This window comes from Anopheles funestus, chromosome 3RL (genome assembly GCF_943734845.2).
Source record: "Anopheles funestus chromosome 3RL, idAnoFuneDA-416_04, whole genome shotgun sequence".
NCBI classification, from domain to species: domain Eukaryota; kingdom Metazoa; phylum Arthropoda; class Insecta; order Diptera; family Culicidae; genus Anopheles; species Anopheles funestus.
In genome coordinates, this window is record NC_064599.1 from 27,680,779 (window position 1) to 27,706,589 (window position 25,811).

At 43.0% G+C, this 25,811-nt stretch overlaps 1 protein-coding gene across 13 annotated transcripts in view; it reads left to right on the forward strand.

Moving 5' to 3' along the window:
• The window catches only part of LOC125769840 (FH1/FH2 domain-containing protein 3), an 87,216-nt gene extending 62,388 nt beyond the window's left edge, over positions 1 to 24,828 (forward strand). For 7 of the 13 annotated variants that reach the window (XM_049438750.1, XM_049438748.1, XM_049438754.1 and 4 more), the window contains 9 exons: positions 12,937 to 13,345; positions 14,289 to 15,046; positions 15,238 to 15,843; positions 16,010 to 16,578; positions 16,649 to 16,795; positions 20,549 to 21,363; positions 21,447 to 21,686; positions 21,775 to 22,076; positions 23,843 to 24,828. In XM_049438750.1, coding sequence (XP_049294707.1) covers positions 12,937 to 13,345; positions 14,289 to 15,046; positions 15,238 to 15,843; positions 16,010 to 16,578; positions 16,649 to 16,795; positions 20,549 to 21,363; positions 21,447 to 21,686; positions 21,775 to 22,076; positions 23,843 to 23,916 — 3,920 coding nt within the window. In that variant the 3' untranslated portion in view covers positions 23,917 to 24,828. Of the gene's footprint in view, positions 1 to 12,936; positions 13,346 to 14,288; positions 15,047 to 15,237; positions 15,844 to 16,009; positions 16,579 to 16,648; positions 16,796 to 20,548; positions 21,364 to 21,446; positions 21,687 to 21,774; positions 22,077 to 22,479; positions 22,783 to 23,842 lie in introns of all 13 variants that reach the window. The other 6 variants (XM_049438753.1, XM_049438761.1, XM_049438756.1 and 3 more) reach the window with 4 other exon arrangements.
• Positions 24,829 to 25,811: the final 983 nt, after the last annotated feature.

The following is a 25,811-nucleotide window of genomic DNA, read 5'->3' on the forward strand; positions in this document are numbered from 1 at the left end:
CATGGAAGCATTTAAGTATTAAGTTATCATTTGCTATAAAATTATTGTTTGGATGCGTTCGAATATTTTCTTTACTTAGATCTGCTGTTCATTTTTTTGTTTGGTAATTTTTGTTCTCATCTTTAGTAAGTTTGTTTTTCTGCTTCTTAATTAGCCTTTTGTAACGAATTTCTTTATAATTTAATAAAGTTTTCTTTGCTATAAGCCGTACGTAATATTATAGTTTATTTTTTTCTTAGATAAGTTTAGTTAATTAAATTATTTGTTTTCTTTTGCTTTATTTACTCATTTGTTAATTTGATTTTTTCATTCTTACATTTTTTGTAAATTTTATGTCATATATGTAATAAGTTTCATTTTCTTCTTCGTAGATTACTCCCTTACAATTTATTCATTATTTATTTATTCATTATTACAATTTATTATTTGTTTGTTTTGCTGTGTACTGTGTTTCTTACTGTACTTTTATTGTTTTATTTTTTGTTTTCTTTGTATGTATTGGTACTTAATGCTTTTTTTCTCAATACCTTCCTTTAAAAAGAACGTTTTTCCCTTATTGGTACGCGTCTTGTTATCATATTTCTTCATGCAAAATGAAAGTGATTTTCACTCCCATTTGCCCATAAGAAGATCAACCTGAATGAAGAGCTTTATGCTTACGTTCCCGTTCATTCAACTCGATCTAACACGATCATGCTTAAACACCAGCAAAGGTCGCTCCAATATCGGCTGAACTTGGACATTTTCAAGCCCGATTTACCTTCACGAAGTGGCCAGCAAAGCGTTTGGTAGGCGTGAAAGTTGTGCCCTTCAATTCCAGCCGATGTCGATAATGGACCGCTGCCAAAAGGAAAAAGGTCTCTGTCCGTACGTTTGTGCACCCACCATTTGGACACACTCACAATTTGGATGAGAGATTGCCGCCCATTTTGAGTGACCTTCTTCTTCCGTCGAGGAACGGGGAGTTGCTTTTTTTTTGTTATCGCGACCTTCTCCCCTCGGTGGCTGTGTATCGGCTAGAAAGGTGAAATTTTATCACTCAAATTAGGAAGGATTACCTAAAATGATTCTTTTCCACACTGTTTTTTTTGTTGTTGCTCGTTGTCGTTGTTTATTTCACGCCGGAGAGCTGGAACGATCCGAAACCTTGTCAATCGACGGGTGGACGAAAACAACGACTGAAACCCTTCGCTAAACCGTTCGCTAGACAGCTCGAACGCGAATTTCGAAAGGCTTTTAGGCAGCTCGGATGCAGCCCATTTGAAGCTCAATTTATTTTATCGTGCCCTGTTTGTGAGCTACGTTGATTGAATTTTACGTGACGATCATGGCGGTTAGCGATAGAGTGGCATTAAAGGAAAGTGAAGCAAACGAAAAAAAACAGAACAAAACTCACATTGTGTTCCATTGTACTTATGGCAAACAACAGTAGTAAGATCCGCTTAAAGTGTTGGTTGCGCTGCTGGATGCGTAAGTATGTGAAGCAATAATCGCAAAAGTTATGTCAAAAACACACGACATATTATTTGCTCCATTCGAACATTTGTTAGTGACCATCCAATGGTATTTCCGTTAGGGTATTTGTTGCGGAGGGCAGCATACAAATCATAAAGGAGCGTTGGGAAATTTCAATATCCATACATCCTCGGGAAATGGTGAACCAGGACATAACGAACTGAAATCCTCGCCACACCACATAAGGAAAATGTATTTATGATGGTGAAATCCTGATCCGTTTTCCCCCTATGTGGCATGTGAATTCGTTTACCATTCTTATGATTTACATAATACGCTTATTCTCAACCAACCCCAAAAGCCCAAGAATATCCAAGGTCAATGTACCAGAGAATGAAGAAATCCACCAATTTCCTTGGAGCACCATTTCCGCATCCCTTTTCCATCTTCCCAAGATGTCATCCTCCGAATGTGTTCCTTTTTCGGGGTTCACAAAATTTGGAATCGGTGGAAACGGCACCAGCACTATTGGAAACCAAGCGACACGGACCCGTTGCAAGCACCGATATTATCATGTCTGTGTGTGCAAAATTACAAATGCGAAACGAAATGTTCAATATTCTGGGCTCGTTTATGCGTTGCCCCGCTTGTTTATGGTATGATACCCCACCGGTCTGAGAACGAACATCGTTGAACTGCGCTTTGTTTTGCGGTGGCTTTTGCACAAACAACGTGGTGAACAAATTCTGGCGTAATTGACGGTTCAGCGCCACGATGCAAAAGCCTGAATGTTCTGAGATTCTCCGCAAGATTGAGGCGCGAATCGCATCAGTCATTCGGTGATGTCTCCGCTCACTGCTCTCTGTCCATGGCACTTCAGGCGTGGTCTGTTCTGACGTGTAGGAATTTCTGTGCGTGAGTGTATATTGGATACATGGATGGAATTCGGGTCGATTATTTAACAGCTTTGAGAGGACGCAACCCAGTGACGGGGCTTGTTCTGTCCGGGCGTCTCAAGACGAAGCAATCTGTGCAGAATGTTCGATACACACTTAACGGCCCCGAGCCGTATCGTAAGATTCGTATCGATTCGTCTATGCTACCAGAAGCCAGAAACCGTCCCAATCGACTGTTATCCGCCCTGCCGATCCGGGGCTATAGCTGCGAACTAATCAAAAGTGCCGGAGGTGGATCATTCAAGTTCATACATAAAAATCGATTATCACACTTGGAACAGTGGCCGGATGTTTGCGATGGTATGACGGAGTTGTGTGCCGTGGGAACGTATATCGTTCAACCAATCGGTTGAAAAGTATAAAAAGCCCAAAAGGATGGTACGGTCTGGAAGGATTCACAATAATTTGAAGGAAAGAAAAACATCCTGAAGCTATAGAAGAAGGTTCAGGTCACACAGAAACTAGTTGATATTCTACACACGTCTGATGGAATGGTGGAATTCTGGGTATACGTACAAAGACACATCTTCTGTAGGGTATTTTAGGGCTTTAGTAAAAGACAGCTTTAAGAAGAATATATGTTAAAACATATCTTTAATTCATTAGTGTATATGCGCACGTTACGGATGACAGCTGCAGAATAAATACAGTGTCTAACATAACTGTAGGAACATTTGTTTTTTTTTGCAATGTATCCTAAACTCCATAACAATATAACAAACATGATTAACTGAATGAATTTGTGTGTTTTTAGTGATTTTTCCATGTTTTGGCATCAAATCTTAAATGAAAATTGCAGGGGTTCTTACTACTTAATTGATTCATATCCGGTTTTGTCGTGTAAGACCGGCGCCGTTATCGCATACATCACCGGGTTGCATAAATTGCTACAGTGAATAATTCCTAAATAAATGGCGAAAATCGATCCTCAAAATAACATGCTTTTAATTTCGAATCTCGTATTAAACCTGGCAATACTATTCTTTTATCATTTGTAGCATGTAAACGAATAGTAAAAAAAACCACAGACTCCATTTTTAAATTTATTTTTTACTGGTATTCTTATATTTACGTCAAGCACTGTAAAATTAAGCTTTCTGTAATCACAAAATAAAGCACAGACCTATCGTTCTTACAAAATCACCTATAGAAATGGCAACGAACGGTTAACAGACGGAAGCAAAAAAGAATAACGGTCAAGGTTGTAATTTCTACCGATAATTCATTCATACCGTTGTCACGACTTTTTCACCCAATCTGCCTGAACAGCTCGGTTCAGCGAGAGAAGAAAAAAAGAACGATTATTATCATGCAGTAAATATACACACACACGGAGGTTTCATTGCACAAGCCAGAGCGTGATTTCACAACCATCGTGAATGGTAAAAGCACCAGGGAAATAATGGGCAGGAATCTAAGACGGCAAAAGATGAAATGTGTGTCAACGGAGCTGTGTGATTCCGTTGTTTATTTATGAGAATCCACACACGGGGACGCGACGTATAAGACACTGCCGGTTTATGGTTCGAACGTGCAGGAGAAGAAAAAAAATCCTCACAAAGGGATGTGAACTTCTTTCAGGGAGTACTGTAACCGTTATTTCCGTATGTTTCACGACCTTGCTGTTTTGTGTTTAATTTTTGTTGGATGCTTTCACAACTCTACTTGTTTGGATATAAAATTTTACAAAAATGGTTCGAACGAACAAAGCATCTGGAAGATGTGCACTTACCTTGCTGTGTTGATGTATTTCCTTGGCGTAAGTGACGAGATTTGCCCTAACATCTCCAAATCTCCAACAAACAGAAGCGAATTCTTCTCCCCCCAAAAGGATTCCCTCTGTTTTATGACCTCATCGTTAGATGACATCCTAAAATCAACGCAAAAGTCAATGGTTACAACAGTGCCCGGATGTTTCGTAGTGTCGGTCAGGCTGTACCATCATCACTGACACGTTGACGACAGGTTAGAGACTTTGTAAGACTTTGTCGTTGTCATTTGTGCTGGTCGTTTTTTATGTGCGAATCGGTTTCCATTGGCATTGCTACGGTTACGGGTTCCATTCTCATTTCCCGTTTTCAGGACAGGAAGCTCCCTGAAAGACCAAGACCAAGGCGAAAATGTGGAAGCAAAGCTTCACTTCTAAAAAGCTCAATAAATGATATTGAAACCACAGTTCGCCACAAAACCATAAACACACAAAAGCGATTTGATGATGTTTTTTCAGAAGCGAAGGAAAAGCGTTGAAGAGGAAGCAAAACGGAAGAGAGTCAAAAACCCCGTCTTACAAAACTTCGGTAGAAGATGCCATAAAAGTTTATAACCTTTGGCCACCACCATCACTGTGACGTCTCTTGCCACCAAACCGCGCCGTATACGTGCATAAAACAAACATCTCCCTCCGAAGGCAAAAGGGTTGCTTGTCACACCATCAACGGCACAAGGGTTAAATTCCCTCTCCAGGTCTAATCTGCATCAGAGGCCTATGTGTTTGCATGTTCATGCTTTTTTTCATACTCCTACGTAGCACTGCATCTGTTGGCATCTCATCTTCCGTCAGCCTTCATATAGAGCCGTGATTGGTGATACATGGTTTTCCGCTTTCTTCCATGAGGTCATTGTCGATTAGTGTCGACGGGATTCGATGTTGTGTGGCTGTGTGCTGTGATTGACCTTCTCAACCTTCCATCGAGCAGCAATCGAAACCGAAACTGACATTCGGTGGTTTATTTCGTGCATGGCATTAGCCACAAAGGCTTTCCCGTTTTTGCAGTCTGATTTGATACGAACGATGAAATTGATGTGCACCCCGGTTGTTAAGTTCACGATCAAGGTCTAACGAATCGGGCCTGGTTTTGTTTTGTTTTTTTTTTGCTGTATTTAGTTTTCTTTATCTTGATGCTAGGAATAGGAAACGCAGCTTTAGAGCTTTCGGTTTCGGTGGTTTTATGTAAAGAAAAACGAAAAAAGCAGGCTTCACGCGCACTGCTTACTACGGAAGGTAAACGAAGCACTTTAAAGGGAACTCATTTTCCCTTCCCTGGTGCCGTGTGGGAAACGAAGCATCAAATAAGTTCAGCAGTAAACGTGCAAACGGTCCGGACGATTCGGTAATTAAAAGAACATCATAACACGAATGTTCCTATAAATACAGCCCAATTTAGAACGACTCATTTAAAGTTTATGTTTCTTTTATTGGGGGGTGGGAGAAAAAAACGATCGATGCCAAAACGTTACGACTGGTGGGGCAGGCTGACGTTAACCCATGCTAATGAGCTTATTAACTTGACTCGGACGAAAAGTACTGGCCTAGCTAGCTGACACTTAAAATAGCTCCCTTTGTTTTATGAGCTACCATGTGCTCGAGTTTGACGCAGGAGGTCGTTTGGGATGAGTTCTTCAAATGAATATCCAAAGAAGAGTCTTCTTCTAAATCAGAATTGAGAATTGACTCTCAAAAGATTCAGCATGATCTAAAAATTCATGAATTCATGAAGTTCTAGAGAATCGTGTTATACAATAGGAACAGTTCAGCAAATGAATCTCCAAAGAAATTTGTCGCCTAAAAGAATCAACCAGTTCTTACCTGTCATGAATTGCTGAAGATTCTTTAAGTTCTAGTGCATCGTGATTTACATGAATTTCCATTCATTTGCACCGAGTACAAGGACTTTTTTTAATTCATAAGGAACTGCGGGATAAACTGAAGTACAAGAACTTAATCAAATGTGAAAAAAAGAAAGTTTAACCCTGAATGGTTTTAAAGCTTTCGGAGCTTTTGGAAATGAACTGGTAGAAGAAGTTTTGCAGGTTATTATCCTGTAGTAAATGAGAAAATAAGTGATAAAAAACAGTTATTTAATTTCTAAAACGATTAAAAGGGAACAATTCAATGATTGAACTGAAAGCTACTCACATTTGAACAATGAATGAGAAAGATTAAATTTCTATGTTGGAACATGTTGTGTGCGGGTGTATTAACCGTGGGCGCTAAGCGTAACGCCGTTACTCGGTCCTGTCACTGCGTGACAGGACACGATGTATCGCTTCGGCAGTTATCAGCTTGCGCACCATCGTGTAGGTCTCTTCATCGCCGGCCGCCAAAGCGACAAGTCGTGGTTGTCCTGTAATATACGTTGTAATAAATGTGTTGATATATTATTCTAATTTGTGACGTCAGTGTGTTTTTAAATACTTCGACGAGAACACAAAAGTGGCGACGAGAAAAAAAAAAAGTAACTAAGAACGCGTAGTGCAAACAAAAAAAGAGAAAATTCCGTTCCCACGTAAACGCCGTCGTAAGGACACGAGCCTGGGGGACTCAGAAATGGAGGAAGAACAGCGTCGTTTCTCGCAACAGTTCGAGGTTGCGGGTACCGCGTTTCCATCGTCAGGGCATGGTCAGCCCATCCTGCCGAACGCAGCTCCGTTGGATCACCATCTAGGAGCAGCGCCAATCCAGCATCCGCCATCGCTCTCGATAGCGTCCCCGAACCATCATCCGCCATCGCTCTCAATGCCGTCTACAAGCCAGTATCCGCCGCCGCAGTCGAACGCGCCTTATAACGGTGAGCCCTCTATGTTACAATTAATCCAGCTTATGCAGCAGTTTATGGCCAAGTTGGAGCAGCAGCAGCCGGTATCACAACCGCAGATTGCATCTCAGCATCATCCGGTATCAGAACCACAGATGGCATCAGAGCCACAGCAGCAGCAACAAGAGGCCCCATCCAATCCGGAACAAATCCTTGACTCGTTGGCGAGAAACATCACCGAATTCCACTTCGAAGCCGACGTCGGTATAACGTTCGAGAAGTGGCACTCGCGCTACGAAGATTTGTTCAGCAGGGACGCTGCAAGGATTGACGATGCAGCGAAGGTGAGATTGCTCTTGCGGAAGCTGGGCCCATTGGAGCACGAAAGGTATGTGAATTATATCCTACCCCGTAATCCGCGTGATTTTACACTCGAGGCAACTGTAGAGCGGCTGAAATCTTTATTCGGGAAGTCGGAATCGCTTTTAAGTAAGCGCCACAAATGTATGCAGCTTGTGAAGACGAAAGCAGAAGATTTCCTCGAATACGCATGTCGCGTGAATCGGGCGTGCGAGGATTTGAAACTAGCCCGCTTGACCGAGGAGCAATTTAAGTGCTTAATTTTTGTATGCGGTTTGAAAGAGGAATGCGATAAAGACTTTCGAGTCAAAATACTAACTCGAATTGAACGGCGGGCTGACATAACATTAGAGCAGATATCCGAAGAGTGTAACCGCATTTCTAATTTAAAGAAGGAAAATGCGATGATCGGTGGGGGGACGGAAGAGCGTGTGCTGGTAGTAAAAAATGGAGAGCGCAGCCATGACAGTTTGAACGGAAAAGGATCGCGCTCGCGTCGCGTGTATCGCGATGACCGGTCAAGGAGCGACAAGCCAAGTAACGCTTGTTGGCTATGCGGTGGCATGCATTGGGTGAAGGATTGTCCGAAATCTAGTCAGAAATGTCGAAAATGCGGCGAAGCTGGTCATGGAGAAGATCGCTGCCGCAAGCAAAAGCCTCGTGCGGGTAGAAGAAGATACCACCCATCGCGTTTTACCAGAACCGTGCGAGTGTGCAGTGTACGAGCCAGTCGTAAATTTGTACAAATCTCCATCAATGGAGTGAGCATCCGATTGCAGTTAGACACTGGCTCAGATATTTCCATCATAGGGCAGACTGCATGGGAAAATTTAGGGAAGCCATCATTGGTGAAACCAACTGTGAGTGCAAAAACCGCTTCTAACGAGAGACTGAAGCTGCTGGGCGAGTTCGAAGCAGATATCACAATATGCGATACTACCAAACCGGCGATCATCCGCGTGGCCCAGGTGGACTTGCTTTTGCTGGGAGCAGACTTGGTAGATCGTTTTGCTCTTGGTTCCGTTCCCATGGACAAATTTTGCGCCAAAATTTCGACCAATACGAATATTCCGAAAGCGTTGCAGCATAGTTTTCCGGAAGTGTTTAGTGGAACAGGCCTTTGTAAGAAAGCGCGGATCAAGCTGCAGCTTAAGGAAAATTGCAGCCCAGTTTTCCGTCCAAGGCGACCGGTCTCTTACGCAATGCAGCCTATAGTTGAGGAAGAATTGGACCGGTTGGTAAAGATGAATGTCATAACGCCTGTCGACTATTCAGATTGGGCGGCCCCGATTGTAGTTGTACGCAAAAGCAGTGGTAAAATTCGGATATGTGGAGACTATTCGACCGGGTTAAACGATGCGTTGCAACCGCATGAATACCCGCTGCCACTGCCAGATGATATTTTTGCGAAGCTAGCACATTGCGTAGTGTTTAGCAAGATTGATTTATCGGATGCTTTCTTGCAGGTCGAAATTGAGGAGCGTTACAGACCCTTTTTGACGATAAACACGCATCGAGGTCTTTACTTGTACAATCGTCTACCTCCCGGAATAAAAATAGCACCAGCCGCATTTCAGCAAATCATGGATGCGATGCTTGCCGGGTTGCGCGACACGTCTGGTTATATGGACGACGTTGTCATCGGAGGCAAGACTGAAAAAGATCACGATGATAACCTACGCAAGGTGCTTCAGCGTATTAAAGAATTTGGATTTACCATCAAGGCCGAAAAATGTGCATTCAAGATGCATCAAATCGAGTACCTCGGACACATCATTGACCGTGCAGGTCTCCGGCCAAATCCAAAGAAGATCGAAGCCATTGTAAGGCTGCCTGCGCCGACTAATGTGAATGAAGTTCGCTCATTTTTAGGCGCTATCAACTACTACGGCAAATTTGTTCCTAGGATGCGGGATTTGAGGTACCCCCTGGACAGATTACTAGTAAACGAAGGTCAATTTGTTTGGACAGAGCAGTGCGAAAAATCTTTTAACAAATTCAAAGATATACTAAAATCGAACCTTCTGCTAACGCACTATGACCCTAGAGCCGAAATTGTAGTAGCAGCGGACGCCTCCTCCGTGGGACTTGGAGCCACCATTAGCCATAAATTTGCGGATGGATCGATAAAGGTGGTGCAGCTCGCGTCCCGCGCCCTAACAAAAGCAGAAGAATCTTACAGTCAAATAGACCGCGAGGGACTGGCAATCATATTTGCGGTAACACGTTTCCACAAAATGCTGTTCGGCAGGCATTTCCGCCTGCAAACCGACCATAGGCCATTGCTGCAGATCTGTGGATCAAAAAAGGGCATTCCCGTATATACCGCTAATCGATTGCAACGGTTCGCGTTAACACTCCAGTTGTACGATTTCGAGATCGAGTACATACCAACGGACAAATTCGGGAATGCAGATCTATTATCGCGTCTCATCAGCAAGCACGCAAAGCCGGAACCGGAGTACATGATCGCGAGTATCCAGCTCGAAGAGGTTGTAAGTTCCGTAGCCATACAATCGCTAAAACAATTCCCTATCCGTTTTAGAGAAGTTGCAGCTGCTACGGAAAACGATGCTTTACTGCGTGAAGTGCGTCGGTACGTCCTGGCGGGTTGGCCTCGAAACACTACCTATGGTGCGGAATTGGCCCGCTTTTACAGCCGAAAGGAAGCACTTACGACCGTCGGTGGGTGCATTCTTTTCGGAGAGAGGGTGGTGGTTCCTGCTGTTTTGCAGAAAAGATGCTTGACCCAGCTGCATCAAGGACATCCGGGCATCCAGCGGATGAAAGGTATCGCGCGCAGTTTCGTCTACTGGCCATCATTGGACAACGACATCGCCGATTGCGTCGCAACCTGTGATGCGTGCCAAGCTGCAGCCAAATCCCCTCGATCGGAAGCACCATCATACTGGCCAAAACCATCTGGTCCTTGGCACCGGGTCCATATCGACTACGCTGGCCCCGTGGATGGTGACTACTTCCTGGTTGTAATAGATGCCTTCTCTAAGTGGCCCGAAATAGTAAAAACGGCAAGTATTACCTCATCGTCTACGATTTCAATCTTGCGAGGAATATTTGCTAGGTTTGGACCGCCGGTCACTTTAATCAGCGACAATGGAACCCAGTTCACCAGTGAAGTTTTCAAGGAGTTCTGCGAACGTAACGGTATCGAGCACATCCGGACCCCGCCGTTTCATCCCCAATCGAACGGCCAAGCTGAGCGTTTCGTGGACACCTTTAAGCGAGCGTTGCGAAAAATACGAGTGGGAACTGCAACGCTTCAAGAGTCTTTGGATCTGTTTCTGCAAACGTACCGATCCACGCCAAATCCTGTGTTAGATCAACGCACCCCCGCTGAGATTATGTTGGGAAGAAGAAGCAGAACGATTCATCATCTATTGCGGCCTCCAGCAGCATCGGAGGCTACGACGTCGAACAACTTTCGTACATGGCAGCCGGGTGACCTCATTTATGCGAAGATGTTCCGGATGAACTCTTGGAGCTGGGCTCCTGGGAGAATCGTTCGCAGGGTAGGCCATGTAATCTACGAGATAGTTACGTCGGACCAGCGAAGACATCGACGGCACGTAAATCAGCTCCGCCGTCGTATTGCTGACCCATCGGATCAGGCCGAGCCGGATCAACAGCAGCTGCCTCTTCATGTCCTGTTGGATGAATGGGACTTGCCGTATCATTCGTCCCGTGAGTCACCGTGCTCTTCGCCGCCAACCACAACGCAGCCAGCGGCGCCAGCATCATCGCCAGCAGCACCGGCACGGGCAGAGACGCAACAAACGCCAGCATCATCGCTAGCAGCACCGGCACGAATAGAGGAGAATACAACGAGAGCATCATCGCTAACAGCGCCAACAGAGCAACAGGCGCCGCAAGCACTCGCGACCATCGACAGCAACATCCATCAGCAGGCACGGCTACCACGACGTTCTTCTAGGCCTAGAAGAATGCCTCGTAGGTTCGACACGTACCAGCTGACTTAAAAGGGGGAGGTGTTGTGTGCGGGTGTATTAACCGTGGGCGCTAAGCGTAACGCCGTTACTCGGTCCTGTCACTGCGTGACAGGACACGATGTATCGCTTCGGCAGTTATCAGCTTGCGCACCATCGTGTAGGTCTCTTCATCGCCGGCCGCCAAAGCGACAAGTCGTGGTTGTCCTGTAATATACGTTGTAATAAATGTGTTGATATATTATTCTAATTTGTGACGTCAGTGTGTTTTTAAATACTTCGACGAGAACACAAAAGAACATTTCATTAACTCCTGGTACTTGATGAAAATAATGGAAAATTAATGTATTTAATCAAGTACATATTAAAAATGCGTAAAATCATAAATAAAGATTGAGAGTCATACATTCGCTTTCAAGATTCACTCCGATTCATGTATCTGAATCAGATTAACCCCAACACCGTACAGGAAATACATCACCTACAATTGCATGTCTGGTACAATTCTCATCGTCATCGTAAAAAGGCAAAAACTCACGTATCGCATAACACTAGCAGCCATTATGCCGGTGAACGAATGCTGGTAACTATTATTCTTCTCGCCCCGCCATCTGCACGGAATGTATCCGCCGATAGCAAATGGCTGTGTCCAATTTTCTCTTATCTAATAACGTGTATAATTTAATAATGAATCAAAATGGATTGATGCGTACGCAAAAGCTCCGGTACACGTATCGCGCACGTACGCAGCGTGCGTTGCGTAAAGTGAAAAATACATCGTCAGCCAGACGACGTGCACGACGCACGACACGAACACAATGCGCGAAGACATTGTGCGGCTAACACATCAACCTGCCTGTCTGCCTGCCTGGTTGCCTGCCGGTCTGTTCCCGGTTCGGTCGCTGCTCATCATAAATGCCCTTTCAATCAAGAGCATAAATGTGTTTATGCTTTCTTCAGCGCAACGAACGGCCGGCGGGCATAGCGCCATCGTAGCACCAGGTTTTCGCTTGTTTCTTCTGCTGAGTTGCATGTAGCATTGTGCCATGTTTCCGTTTTTCCTTTTTTCCTCCCGACCACTCTGGCTGACTTTCGTGACGATGCAGCACCTAGACGGCTTTTTGTACCAAAAAAAACACAAGATGCCACTTCCTTCTGCTGATCGTCACCTTAGCACTTTTTGCCCAAGCGACAAACAAACTTGGGCCAAGCGCTTGGCAAATTTTGCCCAACTGCCCCCAAGCAATCCTTTCTCTTCCTAATCTTGACGCCTGGCGCCATCCGCGTTTCGATGGTGGAGCCCGGTTACGGGTGGCTGTGTGATAGAGCAACCGTCGCCATACACACCGGTGCGGATGATTGATGTCTTTACTGGTCTGCGTTCAAAGCGGCACTGATCGGTCAATTTGATATTGCCGATACGCTTACCGCTTCACAATAGCCAGTACGCCACCGTGGAGATGTATTGATTTCCTTTTTCCTCGTTACGCTTGGATAAGGTCTGATTTATGTTTCTTTCTATAAGAAAAACATTCACTTAGGTACAAGAAAAACTATCACTTAGAGTATTGATTTTGAACGCCAACGAAAAAACATTCAGCCTCGCAATATAACGCTCTAATGATGTTCTTCTTTTTTATTTTCCTCGCGTTTTTTTTTTTGCAGAAAAACTACTTTCCTCCGAAGGTCGCGAACTGCGACGGGTACTGTTTTCGTTGAAGCAAATCTTCCAGGAAGACAAAGACCTGGTGCATGGATTTGTGGCACACGGAGGGCTGAACTGTTTGGTGCAGATTGGTAGCGAAGCGGACCAGAACTATCAGAACTACATACTGCGTGCCCTCGGTCAGGTGATGCTGTACGTGGACGGTATGAACGGTGTGATGAAACATTCGCCGACGATCCAGTGGCTGTACTCGCTGATCGCTTCCCGCTACCGGTTGGTGGTGAAGACCGCACTCAAGCTGCTGCTGGTGTTTGTTGAGTACTGCGAGGGTAACTGTTACCTGCTCGTTAGCGCCATCCGGTTCATGGATACGGCCCGTGCAGTGGTTCCGTGGAGCAACATCATGCGGTAAGTAATTCTTGTTCTTTCCGAAGCAAAAACCTTAGAGAAAAGGCTTGAATAGATACATTTTGTTAAATATATGATCATTTTGTTGAATATTTTGTTTATGGCAATCGAGGCAACTTAAGTAAACTATAATAAGCTTGTACTTAGTCTGATTAGATCAGCCTAGTTACAGAATAGTATCAAGCTCAAGTATTGTTTCTAGACTTCTTATTTAATTGGAATTCTTGGTCAGCCTGAGGCAATGGAATTGCAGTGGCCTTAGAGCTCTGTAATAAGCCACCGAGAAAATTCAGGAATTTGTCAAGAACGATGTAAGATATAGTTCAATTATTTCCAAACCCATCGAAAAGTGCGGATACTCCTTCAAGAATTGTGGAATTTCAATGAAATATTACAACACGAATAATGTCGATTGAAGATCTGATTTAGAGTATTGTAGTTGAGTTAATGTGGAGTTTATCTTTCGCTACCTGTTCGCGATCGATCCCTACGTTGTGTTTTAAGTTTTCTTTCGGAACGGGGAAAATTAATGTTGAGCGCGGTTTCTCGCTTGACCGTTCGGCGTACGTCTTTTATTACAAGTGCTGTGATTTTACAATGGTTCTTGGCCCTAAACGGTCCTTGCACTAACACAACTAAACTATGTGACGGTAACGCTACCCCGGTGAAAATATCAACGCGAAAAATAATGCGTTGACTGTCAAAACAGTGTTGCGCGTGCAAAGCGTAAACACTACCTTTAATTTCCATTCCGATAGAACTCAGGGGTTAATATAGATTAGGAACTGAAGCTACTGATAACGTGAAAAGAAGCTCATAGCATTTAATGTTTTATACATTTATATTTAAAACAAGGACTCCCACTAGGACCACTAAATTCCTTGTTCTTGGTAATGAAAGTTTTACAAGTCTCAATTTAAAATGGTTCTACATTTCATTTCAGGCTACTCAAAGATTACGAGAATGCCGACACCGAACTGTTGATCTACGCTACATCACTGATAAACAAAACCCTGTCGGGGCTAAGCGATCAGGACAGTTTCTACGACGAGAGTGATTTCCTCGAGCAGCAAGGCATGGAGGGTATCATCCAGCGGTACATGTCCCGTCCCGGCACGGATCTCGATCTGCTTGATCAGCTGCAACTGTACGAAAGTGTGCTGCGCTTCGAGGACGGTGAGTGCGATGGTATACGCATACCGGACAATACCGTCCGCAAGACGCTTCGGTACCGTTCCACCGGTAACGATACGACCGATCGACGGAAATCGCGTCGACACAGCACGGGTACTGCTCCACCTCAACCACCTTCAATGGCACCACCTCCGCCACCACCTCCACCACCGCCTCCTCCCTTGCCGGCCTTCCCTATGTATTCGGCACCACCCAGTGGTCCGCCACCTCCACCACCGCCACCCTTACCTTCCCCGATAGCACCGGTTCAACTGTACGGTGGATTGCAACTGCCCGGACAACGGCAACAGGACGAAGACAGTTCCAGCTCAGCACACAGTGGAGACCATCTACCGGGGACCGGCTATCACGATCCATCTCGTGACACTACCGGCGTGACGCCCGGTTTGCGTCGACGTCGGGAACGGGCCGAGCGGCAGAAGAATTTAATACGCGAACAGCAAGAGCTGGGTCAGTTCCAGAACGGGTGCATTCCTACTGTCGAAGATGAAAACAATGTCAACAATGGTACGTATTGCTCGTTAGTCTTTAACTTTTGATTGAAGATCGCTAAGTTCGCTAATCGAGTCGTGTGAAACGACAGCTGATGCTCATTGTGTTACTAACTTGTGTTAATGTATTCCTTTGCGCATGCTTATTTACGTTGTGCGTTGGTGTGTTGTGTTTGTCGCGTGCTCGATGTGATCTCGATCAACTAGGATACACGGCGGTACACTGGAATGGTGCCCCTTACCGCAGATCTAGCGGACACTCCAATGGTATTGGAACACCCGCGAACTCCTCGCTGCTAACACCGCCCACCATACACGAAGATGACAAACTTACGTTACGGCTGAACGGTGGTTTAACCTCGTCTGTGATTTTACACAAGCAACAACACTCTAATCATACGGAGCACACGAACGGTATCGCTCAGACTAATGGCAACGGTACGAGCAATGGGACGTCCCCGCTGGATAGTGTGGAGTACCGCAATAGCCGCAACCTGTTGCTCAACAAACATGGCAGCGGTGGTACTAATGGGACGGCAACCGACCGTTACAAGGTAGATCTCAATGGTAATAGCGTAAGAAGTGTGCGCGGCCTGCTGGCGGAACAGGACGATGAGAACAAAAGTCCCAACATAAAGACCCAGATGAGTCACTCGCTGTGTGCGTACGGTAAGCAGCTAACAAACGGTAAGGATTCCTCAGACACGAGCTACCATCGCCGATCCGGTACGAATGTGGGATACGAACGGACGAACGGTACCCTGAATGGAAACCATATGGACGTCAAAAGCCAAGATCTCCCACCGGTTCAAGGTAAGGCACTGTAACTAGGCAAAACCATCCAAGTACTGCTCCAATGAAGACTGGAGCATACATTAACCTTTATGCATTGTGTGTTTGTGGAAGCGTTACTGATCGCAACTCTTTGAGACCTGAATGTACATCAACTCTATCATACACGTTTTCCTTCCGTTTCCAGCAGAATCGGACAACGAAGATAAGAAACTGATCCTCCAGCTAAAGAAGGACCATACGGTTAAAGATCTGACACAGAAGCTCAGCTGCTTGCCGCTGAGTCCGCAGGAAGAGAAACCTCAGAACCGTATCGGTGACATGTCCGGACTGATTTCCAAAGCCAAGGAAGGTTTGGCGAAGAGCAAAAGCAACAAGGACATCTCGAGATCACCGAGCGTGGACAATGACATCAAAAAGCTGGCCAACGGTGATGCGAAGAAATCCGAAAACGAGCTACACTGGGAAGAGATCCTGAAGAATATGACGCGCAAGCTTAGCCTGTGCGATCTGGACTTTACCGATCTTACGTCCGACGATGATAAGGATCTGCTGGCACCGCGTGGTTTTGGTGGTGCGGTACCACCACCGCCACCACCGGGCGGTATGCTGATGAATGGTGGTATGCCACCACCGCCGAGTATGATGCGTCCGCCACCAACCAACCTAGTGCCACTGCCCGGTCACATGATGAACGGTATGCCGCAGCTCAACAGCTTGGACGGGTCGGCGACTATTAAGAAAAACAAAAAGACTGTAAGTGACTTGGTGGTGTTAGTACTGTGCGTAAATACGAGATAAGCTATTAATATCATTTTGTGTTTAGGTGAAACTATTCTGGAAGGAGGTACGTGATGATATGGTACCAGCGCTTATACAACGCACCATCTGGGATGAGCTGCCGGAAGCGATAGTCGATACGCAGAAGCTGGAGCATCTGTTCGAATCCCGCGCCAAAGATTTGATGACAAAGGTAAGCGCAACCGTGTCCCGTGTTTTCCCAGTCCCAGTCGGAGCTTGTCTCGTCACATCATCGTACTGCGGGGTGAAGCACATCTACTACTACTTACAGTACTAATGTACTACCAGTGTTCATTACTCATCTGTTTCTCTTTACCTTCTCTCGTTCTATCCATACGTCGTTCATGGTGCGCAAAACTTTCGATATATACATATACATATGCAAATGCGATCGGCATCTACATCTTCTTGCCTATGCGAAACATCATTCAATTTCATGCACGTGTGGATGAACGGCCATTTGTTACTGCATACTGTTCAAAATTTTTGTTTCTTTTTTTTCGCCGGGATATCTTTAATACCCGCAACACCATTGCTGCAAAAATCAAATTATCACTGTATGCCATATCATCCCACGCGTCGCTCGGTTCAATCAATCACCAAACCAAACACAAAATCAATCAAAAATATTCAATCACCGTGTCATACTCACCGCGTGTGTCTTTGTGTATCCAAAAACCATCATGACTAAACACTGTACGACCTAACCAGGAGGTGAGTGGTTCCGTAGTTTTCCGGCTCATTGTGCACTTTGTGTGTTGTATCTCGTGTGTTGGTTATTTGCTATTTTATTTGAACTGCTTTGAAGCTAATGGATGCAAGATGTAGTTGCTTAAGTAATACGCAAAATCTTTAAAGCTTTGTAAAAGGAATTTTCTTTAAATATTAAACTAGCTGTCCAACGCGTTTGAACAAACCGTTACAATGTTTAACATGAATGGATCCTGCTCAAAATGAAAACGCAAAAACATTTCAATCCTCTCCTAATCTCACCTTATTTAACTTTACGACCATAGACATCAATTGAACTAAATCCCATCTTAACATCACATTTAATTTTTGACCGTCCGACCGTTTCCGCCTATACGTGTAAGTGTGTACTTTATGCATGTATTTCTCTTTCCCAATCCCTTAGTAAACCCAGCCGAATGTAACCCGCATTGGGATTTCAGATCCTTTTAGCGATTCCCATTTTTTGTTACCATAAGCACAAGGTTGTTTTGTACGGGTTAGCAGCATGTGTAGGGCAGCAGTAACGTTTCTTGCTGTGTCTTAATCCTCTTTGTTTGCATCTTTGTTGGTGCAATGATTCTATTTGATTTCCGTTTTCCGAAGCTCCCAATTTGCTACCGTGGTGGTTTCACCATCAATGTGTGTGTGTGTGGCCATAAACGAAATCGATCTGTTTAATGTAGCACTTGGTGCCTATTTTGCGTTGCTTCCCTTTTTTTTTCCTTTTACTAAGCATCCCATAAGTTTCCGAAGGTGCTACGTGTCTTACTTCATTTCCTGGAGAAAAAGATTTCCTTTGCTACAATAATGTCTATCCAACCGGCTCAACCGTTACTGTACCAGTACCGAACGAGGATAAATCCCATCTCCGAGCAACCTGTCGATGTGCTGTGGTACACATTTTACCCCATGCTGGATCGGTAAAAGTTACATAAAATACGTTCCATGCTCCTTTCGTCTATCCTTCCTTTGTGCTGAATTGCAAGGGGAGAAAATATGGAGCAGGATATGGTATTTGTTAAAAATAGATGAAAGTAAGCAGATAGCATGATGAAAGCCTTACGAGGATGAAAGGCATCATTTGTTAAGGGAGCCCCACAGGAAATTTCGAAACAGACTTGGTTGATTTATCGCACCAGAAATCATCGTCTGATTGGGTAACCAATATACTTAACCTGAGTTTGCCGGGCCCACACGGACGGACACACAGACACGAAACCTTAAAAAAGGAAAAGATGAATGTGATACTCTTATCCAACCAATTTTTTCTGCTATTTGTCTCTTTTTATTTCCCCTTTAGTAGTTCTTGAGCAATACTTTATTCGATGAAGTTACTAACAAGCCTATCCGGAGCGATTTTTTAAACCAATCTGATATTGGAGACCTCGCAATTGAGATTTAATGTTCACTCGTTTCCTAAACGCATTGCTGCTGAAACAAAGGTAGACCAACTTTTAAGCTACTTTATACACGTAGTAGACAACTACCTTTCCAAGGATTACTGGCGCTATGATGTTGCTTCCAATACACCGTCTAGACTAATGTAGTTGAAGTTTTCCTGGAACCTTTCTCGTAAAGTTTACAACTACTACTCACTACTTTTCACCAGGTGTTTCCTACATCTAGCTTATGAACAACTTTGGAAACTTTTCTATCAATGAATGATCTCTCTCTCTTGTTAGATTTAACGACCTCTAAGGTCACGTCTATCGACTTAAAAAAAGGCTAAGGGAGATTGTCATATTTGTACAAACATTTTAAATTTTTGTAATAATATTTATTCTTTTTTTATTGAAAGCAATATTTGAGTAAAAAGAAACTCATTTCAATCAATTCGCATTAAAATAAATCAGTTTATATAATTTTGCTAAATTACCCACAAAAAAAGCTAAAGCCTTAGGAAATTTTTAAGTTTTTAATTTTTTTTTTTATTTTTTCTTCATGATTTTACTTAAAAACTTGAACTGAAAAGAAACTTATTTCAACCAATTTGCATTAAAATAAATCAATTTTTAATTTTTTTTTTAATTTCCCAAAACAAACTAAGGCTATAGCCTTAAGAGATTGCAAATTTATAGAATTTTTTATTTTTTTTATTATTTTTTATTCTTTGTTTTATTTAAAGCATTATTTGACTGAAAAGAAACTTATTTCAATAAATTCGCATTAAAATAAATCAATTTATAAATTTTGGTAAATTTCTCCAAATATAAATCAAGGGTATAGCCTTAGTGGATTATCAAATTTATATATTTTTTTAAATTTTTATTATATTTTTTATTCTTTTTTTATTTAAAGCATTATTTGAGTGAAAAGAAGTTTATTGTAACAAATTCGTATTAAAATAAATCACTTTATAGATTTAGCTAAATTACTCAAAAAATAGCCTTAGGAGAATGGCAAATTTATGGATTTTTTGAAGTTTGGTGTCGGAACTCCTAAACCACCCAAAACCGTCCCATAAAACCGTTTTACTGATTTTATCTCACGAAAGAGAAACTTAGAATCTCCGTGTGTGAGATTTAGATTTAAAAACTAATTAAAAATCCAAATATGCTTCATTTTGTAATTAAAAATAAAACCCTACCCCAAACGTTAATCAAAACGATCTCTAACCAATTTATGCCAGCATAGAGCAGCTCAAAAAAAAAGGAAACGAGTTAAGCTTAATCATAACATTAAACTATCCAACGGTTCTGTTTTTTTTATATCGTGAACTATCTCGCCACGATATCCTCACCGAACTGTAAGCTTCCTTTTCTATGTCCGTTCGCCCGATTGTTGTACCGCACTTGTTTGCACTTATAAATATGCATGAGCCTATTTTACATCTTATTTAGTTTCGCTAACTTGTCCTTCCATTCTTCTACGGTCATCTTTTTGTATGCGCGTGTTCGGAGACAGTGCCGCCGATTTTTTTTGTTTGTGTTTTTTTTTCATGTTCACCATGCTTGTTTTTTTCTTCTTCATTTTTTACGAGCTTCTGGAAGGACAGTCTGACAGGACGCGAAATTTAATAAAACCGTACCGTCTTTCATACTTCACCTTTCGGAAAAAGGGGGAGGACCATTTAGTAAACTGTTGTTATCTGTTTCTTTTCTGCTTTTGCTTGTTATCCTTTTCTTTTTCATGTTGGGTTCGTTCGCCCATTTGCAAACAACGTGATTATCAAACCTGGTCCCGACCGCTGCAGAAGCAACAGGAGCTGAACAAAAACAAGGAAATCATCGTCCTGGACCATAAGCGCTCGAACGCGATCAACATCGCCATGACGAAGCTGCCTCCCCCGAGAGCCATTAAAGCGGCCATTCTGAAGATGGACTCGACCGTCGTAACGCGCGAAGGCATCGACAAGCTGCTGAACATGCTGCCGACGGACGAGGAACGGTGCAAGATACAGGAGGCGCAGATGCTTAACCCGGAGTTGCCGCTCGGTACGGCCGAACAGTTTCTGTTGACACTGTCCTCCATTTCGGAGCTGGGCGCCCGGTTGAAGCTGTGGGCGTTCAAGCTGGACTTCGAGAACATTGAGAAGGAGATAGCGGAACCGTTGAACGATCTGAAGCAGGGTATTGAGCTGCTAAAGTCCAATCTTACCTTCAAGTGCATCCTGTCCACATTGCTGAACATCGGTATCTTCCTGAACGGTGCACCGGTGAAAGGGTTCCAGATCGATTATCTGGCGAAGGTGCCGGAGGTGAAGGATACCGTGCATAAGCACTCGCTGCTGCACCATCTCTGCCACATGGTGATGGAATCGCAGGCAAATACTACGGATCTGTACTCCGAGATTGGACCGATAACGCGCGCCTCCAAGGCGGACTTTAACGAGCTGGCCCACAATGTCGTGTATCTCGAGACGGAGTGTAAAGCGTCGTGGGATAGGTTGAAGTTGATCGGTAAACATGATACGGCACCGCATCTGAAGCAGAAGCTGATCGATTTTTTGGCCGACTGTGCGGAACGGATTATTATACTGGATATTGTCCATCGGCGGGTATTGAACAGGTAATGTTTTTTTGTATAGAATAAAAATTCAACCAACAATGTATTAATTGGTTGATGTTTGGTTTCTTTTTTGCATTCGGCAGGTATCGGAAGTTCCTACTGTGGCTTGGTGTACCTCAGTCACGTATCGCTGAATCGCGCCCGAATGAGTTCTGCCGGATTGTGTCGGAGTTTGCGCTCGAGTATCGTACGACGCGCGAACGTGTCCAGCAGCAGATCGAGAAGAAGGCTAACCATCGAGAGAGAAACAAGACTAGAGGCAAGCTGATTGTGGATGTTGCCAAATTTAAAACACAAGAAGATCGAGCCGATGATGAGTTGCGGTAGGTTTTTGTTGAGGAACTTTTTGTTGCTTCTGTTGAGGAACTGGACATTGATTAAATGGGATTTCTTTCTCGGTTTGCTCTACAGTACCTTGCTTGGAACACCAACGAAGGGTCCTGGTGGTGACGAGGTCGAAATGAGCGGTACCTTAACATGGCGCCGGCGTCGTGGTGATGCGACGGCTTCACCAGTAACGCTCATGAACTCGCACCCAACCGTACCGAGTCCGGCGCACAACACCGGCTCAGTGATGGGTGGCCGGGACGAAAGCTTCACCGATGGAGATGACGAGATATTGGAGTCGCTGGTAAAAACAGCTACCAAAACGGCCACTCCACGACCGATGCAAAGGGAGCGGAAACGAACACGCCAGGCAGATCGGAAATCATGTAAGTTGACAGTTGACCGACTCATCCAAAGGATGGTTTTCTGTCGGGATGAAAATATGTTTTTTACCCTTTTTTTTGTTTCTGGTTGTCCTTATTTTAATCTCACCACCGTGAGACGAAACCGTGTTGGGTTGAAGGCTCACAACACTTGTACACATCAATCGATACAGTACAAAATCAAGAAACAATAACCATTAAGAAAATCTAAACTGCTTAAACCTGAGTGATTGTTACTTCCCCATTACTTTACAACCCATTGTGTTTCGGTTTCGGTGTCACATTAAAAAAAAAAAAACAAAACACCCGCACCCAAAAACGATTAACAACCAAAATAGCAAATAGTCCACCATGGTTTGACGGAGAATTTCTTCCATTCTTTCCTCATTCTTCCCAATTACAACAGTTAAAAGATCTAGAACGCGCGAAGGATTCACAATGGAACGAACCGGAAGCTCACCTCCTCTTTAAACGAGTGCGCAGCATCTTTCCTTTCTTTTTCTTCCCAAAAACCCTTTTTTCCCCCCGTCTCGTTAGGACCGTTTGACCCGTATTTATCCGTTCCCATACCGTCCCATCTCGAGCTGTCGATCACACCGTATACCGTTGTGCCTTCGATTAGGTGCACCCACCGACCTTCCGAACTGGAGACCGTTTCCAATGTCCAATGTCGTTTTCCATTCGTATCGGTTCGCAATTATACATACCGGTGAATATTGTACCAAACAAAAAATGTGTTTTGCTCATGGTGTTTTTGTTCGCTTCCTGCGTGTGTTCGATTGTGTTGCCGTTCGTTTTTAAGTTGTGTTTATTCAACCATTTTTCGTCCTTGTCTTGAACCTCTTTTTTCTTTCTCACCAAAAACAAATCGTTAGAATATTTTTTTTACTAATTTCTCAGTTTATTCAGCATGACATTGTAGCGTATAAGTATTGTCTTGTTTAATTTTGGTATTGTTTTCTATAATTTCTCATATACATCAATGATCATACAGTGCGTAACATTATTGTAAGGCTACTAGTTTTTTTTAACGAAAAGAGAGATAGAAAAAATGTTTAATTAAGTCAAATAGAGCAACAGCTAACCTTTTTCCTGATTTTTAAATATTTTTAAGTACAAAAAAAATGAGATAAAATTTATTTTTTCAAGAGAAAAACGCTTTATTAAATTTCCTTTATAACTTTGTAGAACATAATATTTATCTGGCGTTGTAATTTATTCTATAATATTTAAAAATCAAATTGCCTTGTAATTATGTTACGCACTGTATCAGTCTTGCGTTGTGTTTAATTTGTCGTTAGACAAGACAATGAACTGCATTCGTAAATGCATGAAACGATTCAACGAAGATGATCGTGGAGAATGATTTGAATTCCTTGTTTCCTGTGTACCCTGTTGTGTCCTTTTGCCTACCCTGGACGATGGATATCGCATGCACCAGTGACTGACAATGCCATCGTTCCCGCCCGTTTGCCCCGTTTCCCATCCCTCGCCATCTGCATGGACAAGTGGCGAAAAGTGGCACAGTTTCGCACTCATTCCTCATTTCGCTTGAGCATGAACCAAAAAAAAAAATTACCAACTTTATCAAGCAAATAAATATGCCTCATATTTGATTCCAACATTTTTTTTTCTGTTTGTCTCCTATTTTTTTTTCTCTTGTTCCAACGCCTTCACAATCTTTGGCCTGCCAATCATCGTCATCAACGCAACAATAATCTGAATGACAACAAAAAAAAACAACACGCTGACATCCTTCCTACAAATAGTACGACGCACGTTAAAGAACGGATTATCGGAGGAGGAAAAGCAACATGTGGCCTCGTTAATAAAAGGATATTGAATTCGGGCCGCATCATCACACCCGCACGGGAACGCTTGAAGGAAGACAACGAACGAAAGACCGAAGGACATTTGCCCTCTCGGAGGGTTATATCCGTGTGCGTGTGTCTGTGTATGTGTGTATGTGTGTAGCCTAGTCGGTAAGATAAAAAAGGCGACAAGCAATCCGAGTTTTTTAGATAGAGCGTACCAGTGAGAAAAGCGCCACCCGCGAGCAAATGATGTTCCAAGCTCGATACGCCTCATTCAACATTCTGTTCCGCATGAAATAATTCCGATCGATGGGATCAGTGCGAAGTTTGCTCACTGCTTCACGAGCGTGAAACAGATCACTTTACATCACACTACCAAAACGGAAATTGCGCTAGGCTAGGGCCAAATAAGTGAGATTCCACCATTGCATACTTTCTAGGCGCAAAAAGGAAACGACCCGATCAAAGATAGAGAATAGAAAATGGTGGCACTGCATTACAGTGAAGGCGTCTGTAATGCGCGAATGTGTTGATCGTATTAAAAAGCAACTATTAAACAACATAAAAAACCGACTGTTCGACTACATCGCGCCAATGTGATACGAGGTGGATAAAGGATAAGTTTTAGCGAACAAAGAAAAGACTCAATTCTTATAAAAAATCAAAGATTAATGGAAGAAAACGCCTTGCGTCGAAAAGAAGGACCAGCAGAACAGTAAATGGCAGTAAATCGTTGCATTGTACAGCAGAACGAAAAGCATAACAAAACAGATACTGAACAATTAACATTCAATGGAGAAAAAAACCCAAAAGGATCGACTACCTGGAGAGTAAATGTGCTGGAAGTTTATACACACACAATAGTCCATTTTTACTTGAAAATACAACGTCTGCATTAATGAACGACACATATAAAAAATATTAATAAATTATAAACCATAGATGATGCACTTTTTATCGATCGTGTAAAATTGTGAGAATGGAAGCAAAATGTAGTAGTGACATGGTAAGTATACAGCTACAGCGCTGAACCACACAGTATAAACACGCACTACATACTTAAGTGCATACTTAAGTGCTTGAGTGACGCGAGAGTTCACTAGCGAACTGTAAGCCGGGAATCCTTTATTTATTTATTTATTTTTATTTGGAATCTTTATAGCAACTCGAGATCATTTACTATTGGTCGAATGGATTGAAAAAGATGAAAAATTATTTCCCCTTTATCCGACTGGCACATACCTCTCATTATTTCGTAACCTCATGTCAAACGTTAACGTATGACCCCATCGCCAGCCTCACGATATAACCATGTAAAATTATATCATTCACAAATCAACGAGTTGTAAACATTGACACACTTATTGCACCAACAATCTCGCAATAGTAATTTTCATTGTACGCAAATTGAAGCTAAAAGAGAGAAGGATGAAAAACAAATTTGAAAGTGCAATACGGGAACAGTTTGATAATGTGACCCATTATGCAATATGAATGAGTAACAATGAAACAGGAGTGAAAGAAAAATGATTAAATTCAACAGACGTATGACTTGAAACGTTAGTAATGAAATTGATGTACCAAAAGCACCGATATATTCCAATTTTTTTGGGGGATAACGATGGTAATGCTTGTTATCTACGTGACAGATGTCTTCATCACATTGTCACAGGCAAAAGGAAAATGGACCATTTTTCAGAATCTCTGCTGCAAACGATGTTTGAGTCAGATGTAGCTAAACTCAGTCATACAAATTGAAGCTTCATGGCAATAAGAATGCGATGAGCATTTGGTGGACCGACTCAAAATTCTTTTTCCAAATGTTTTTTATTCAAGTTTACCTTCCTAGTTTTTTCTTTACCACATTTACATAGTCTTTCTTTGAATGAGTAAAATAATCTTCTAAATTTTGTACGTATATTAA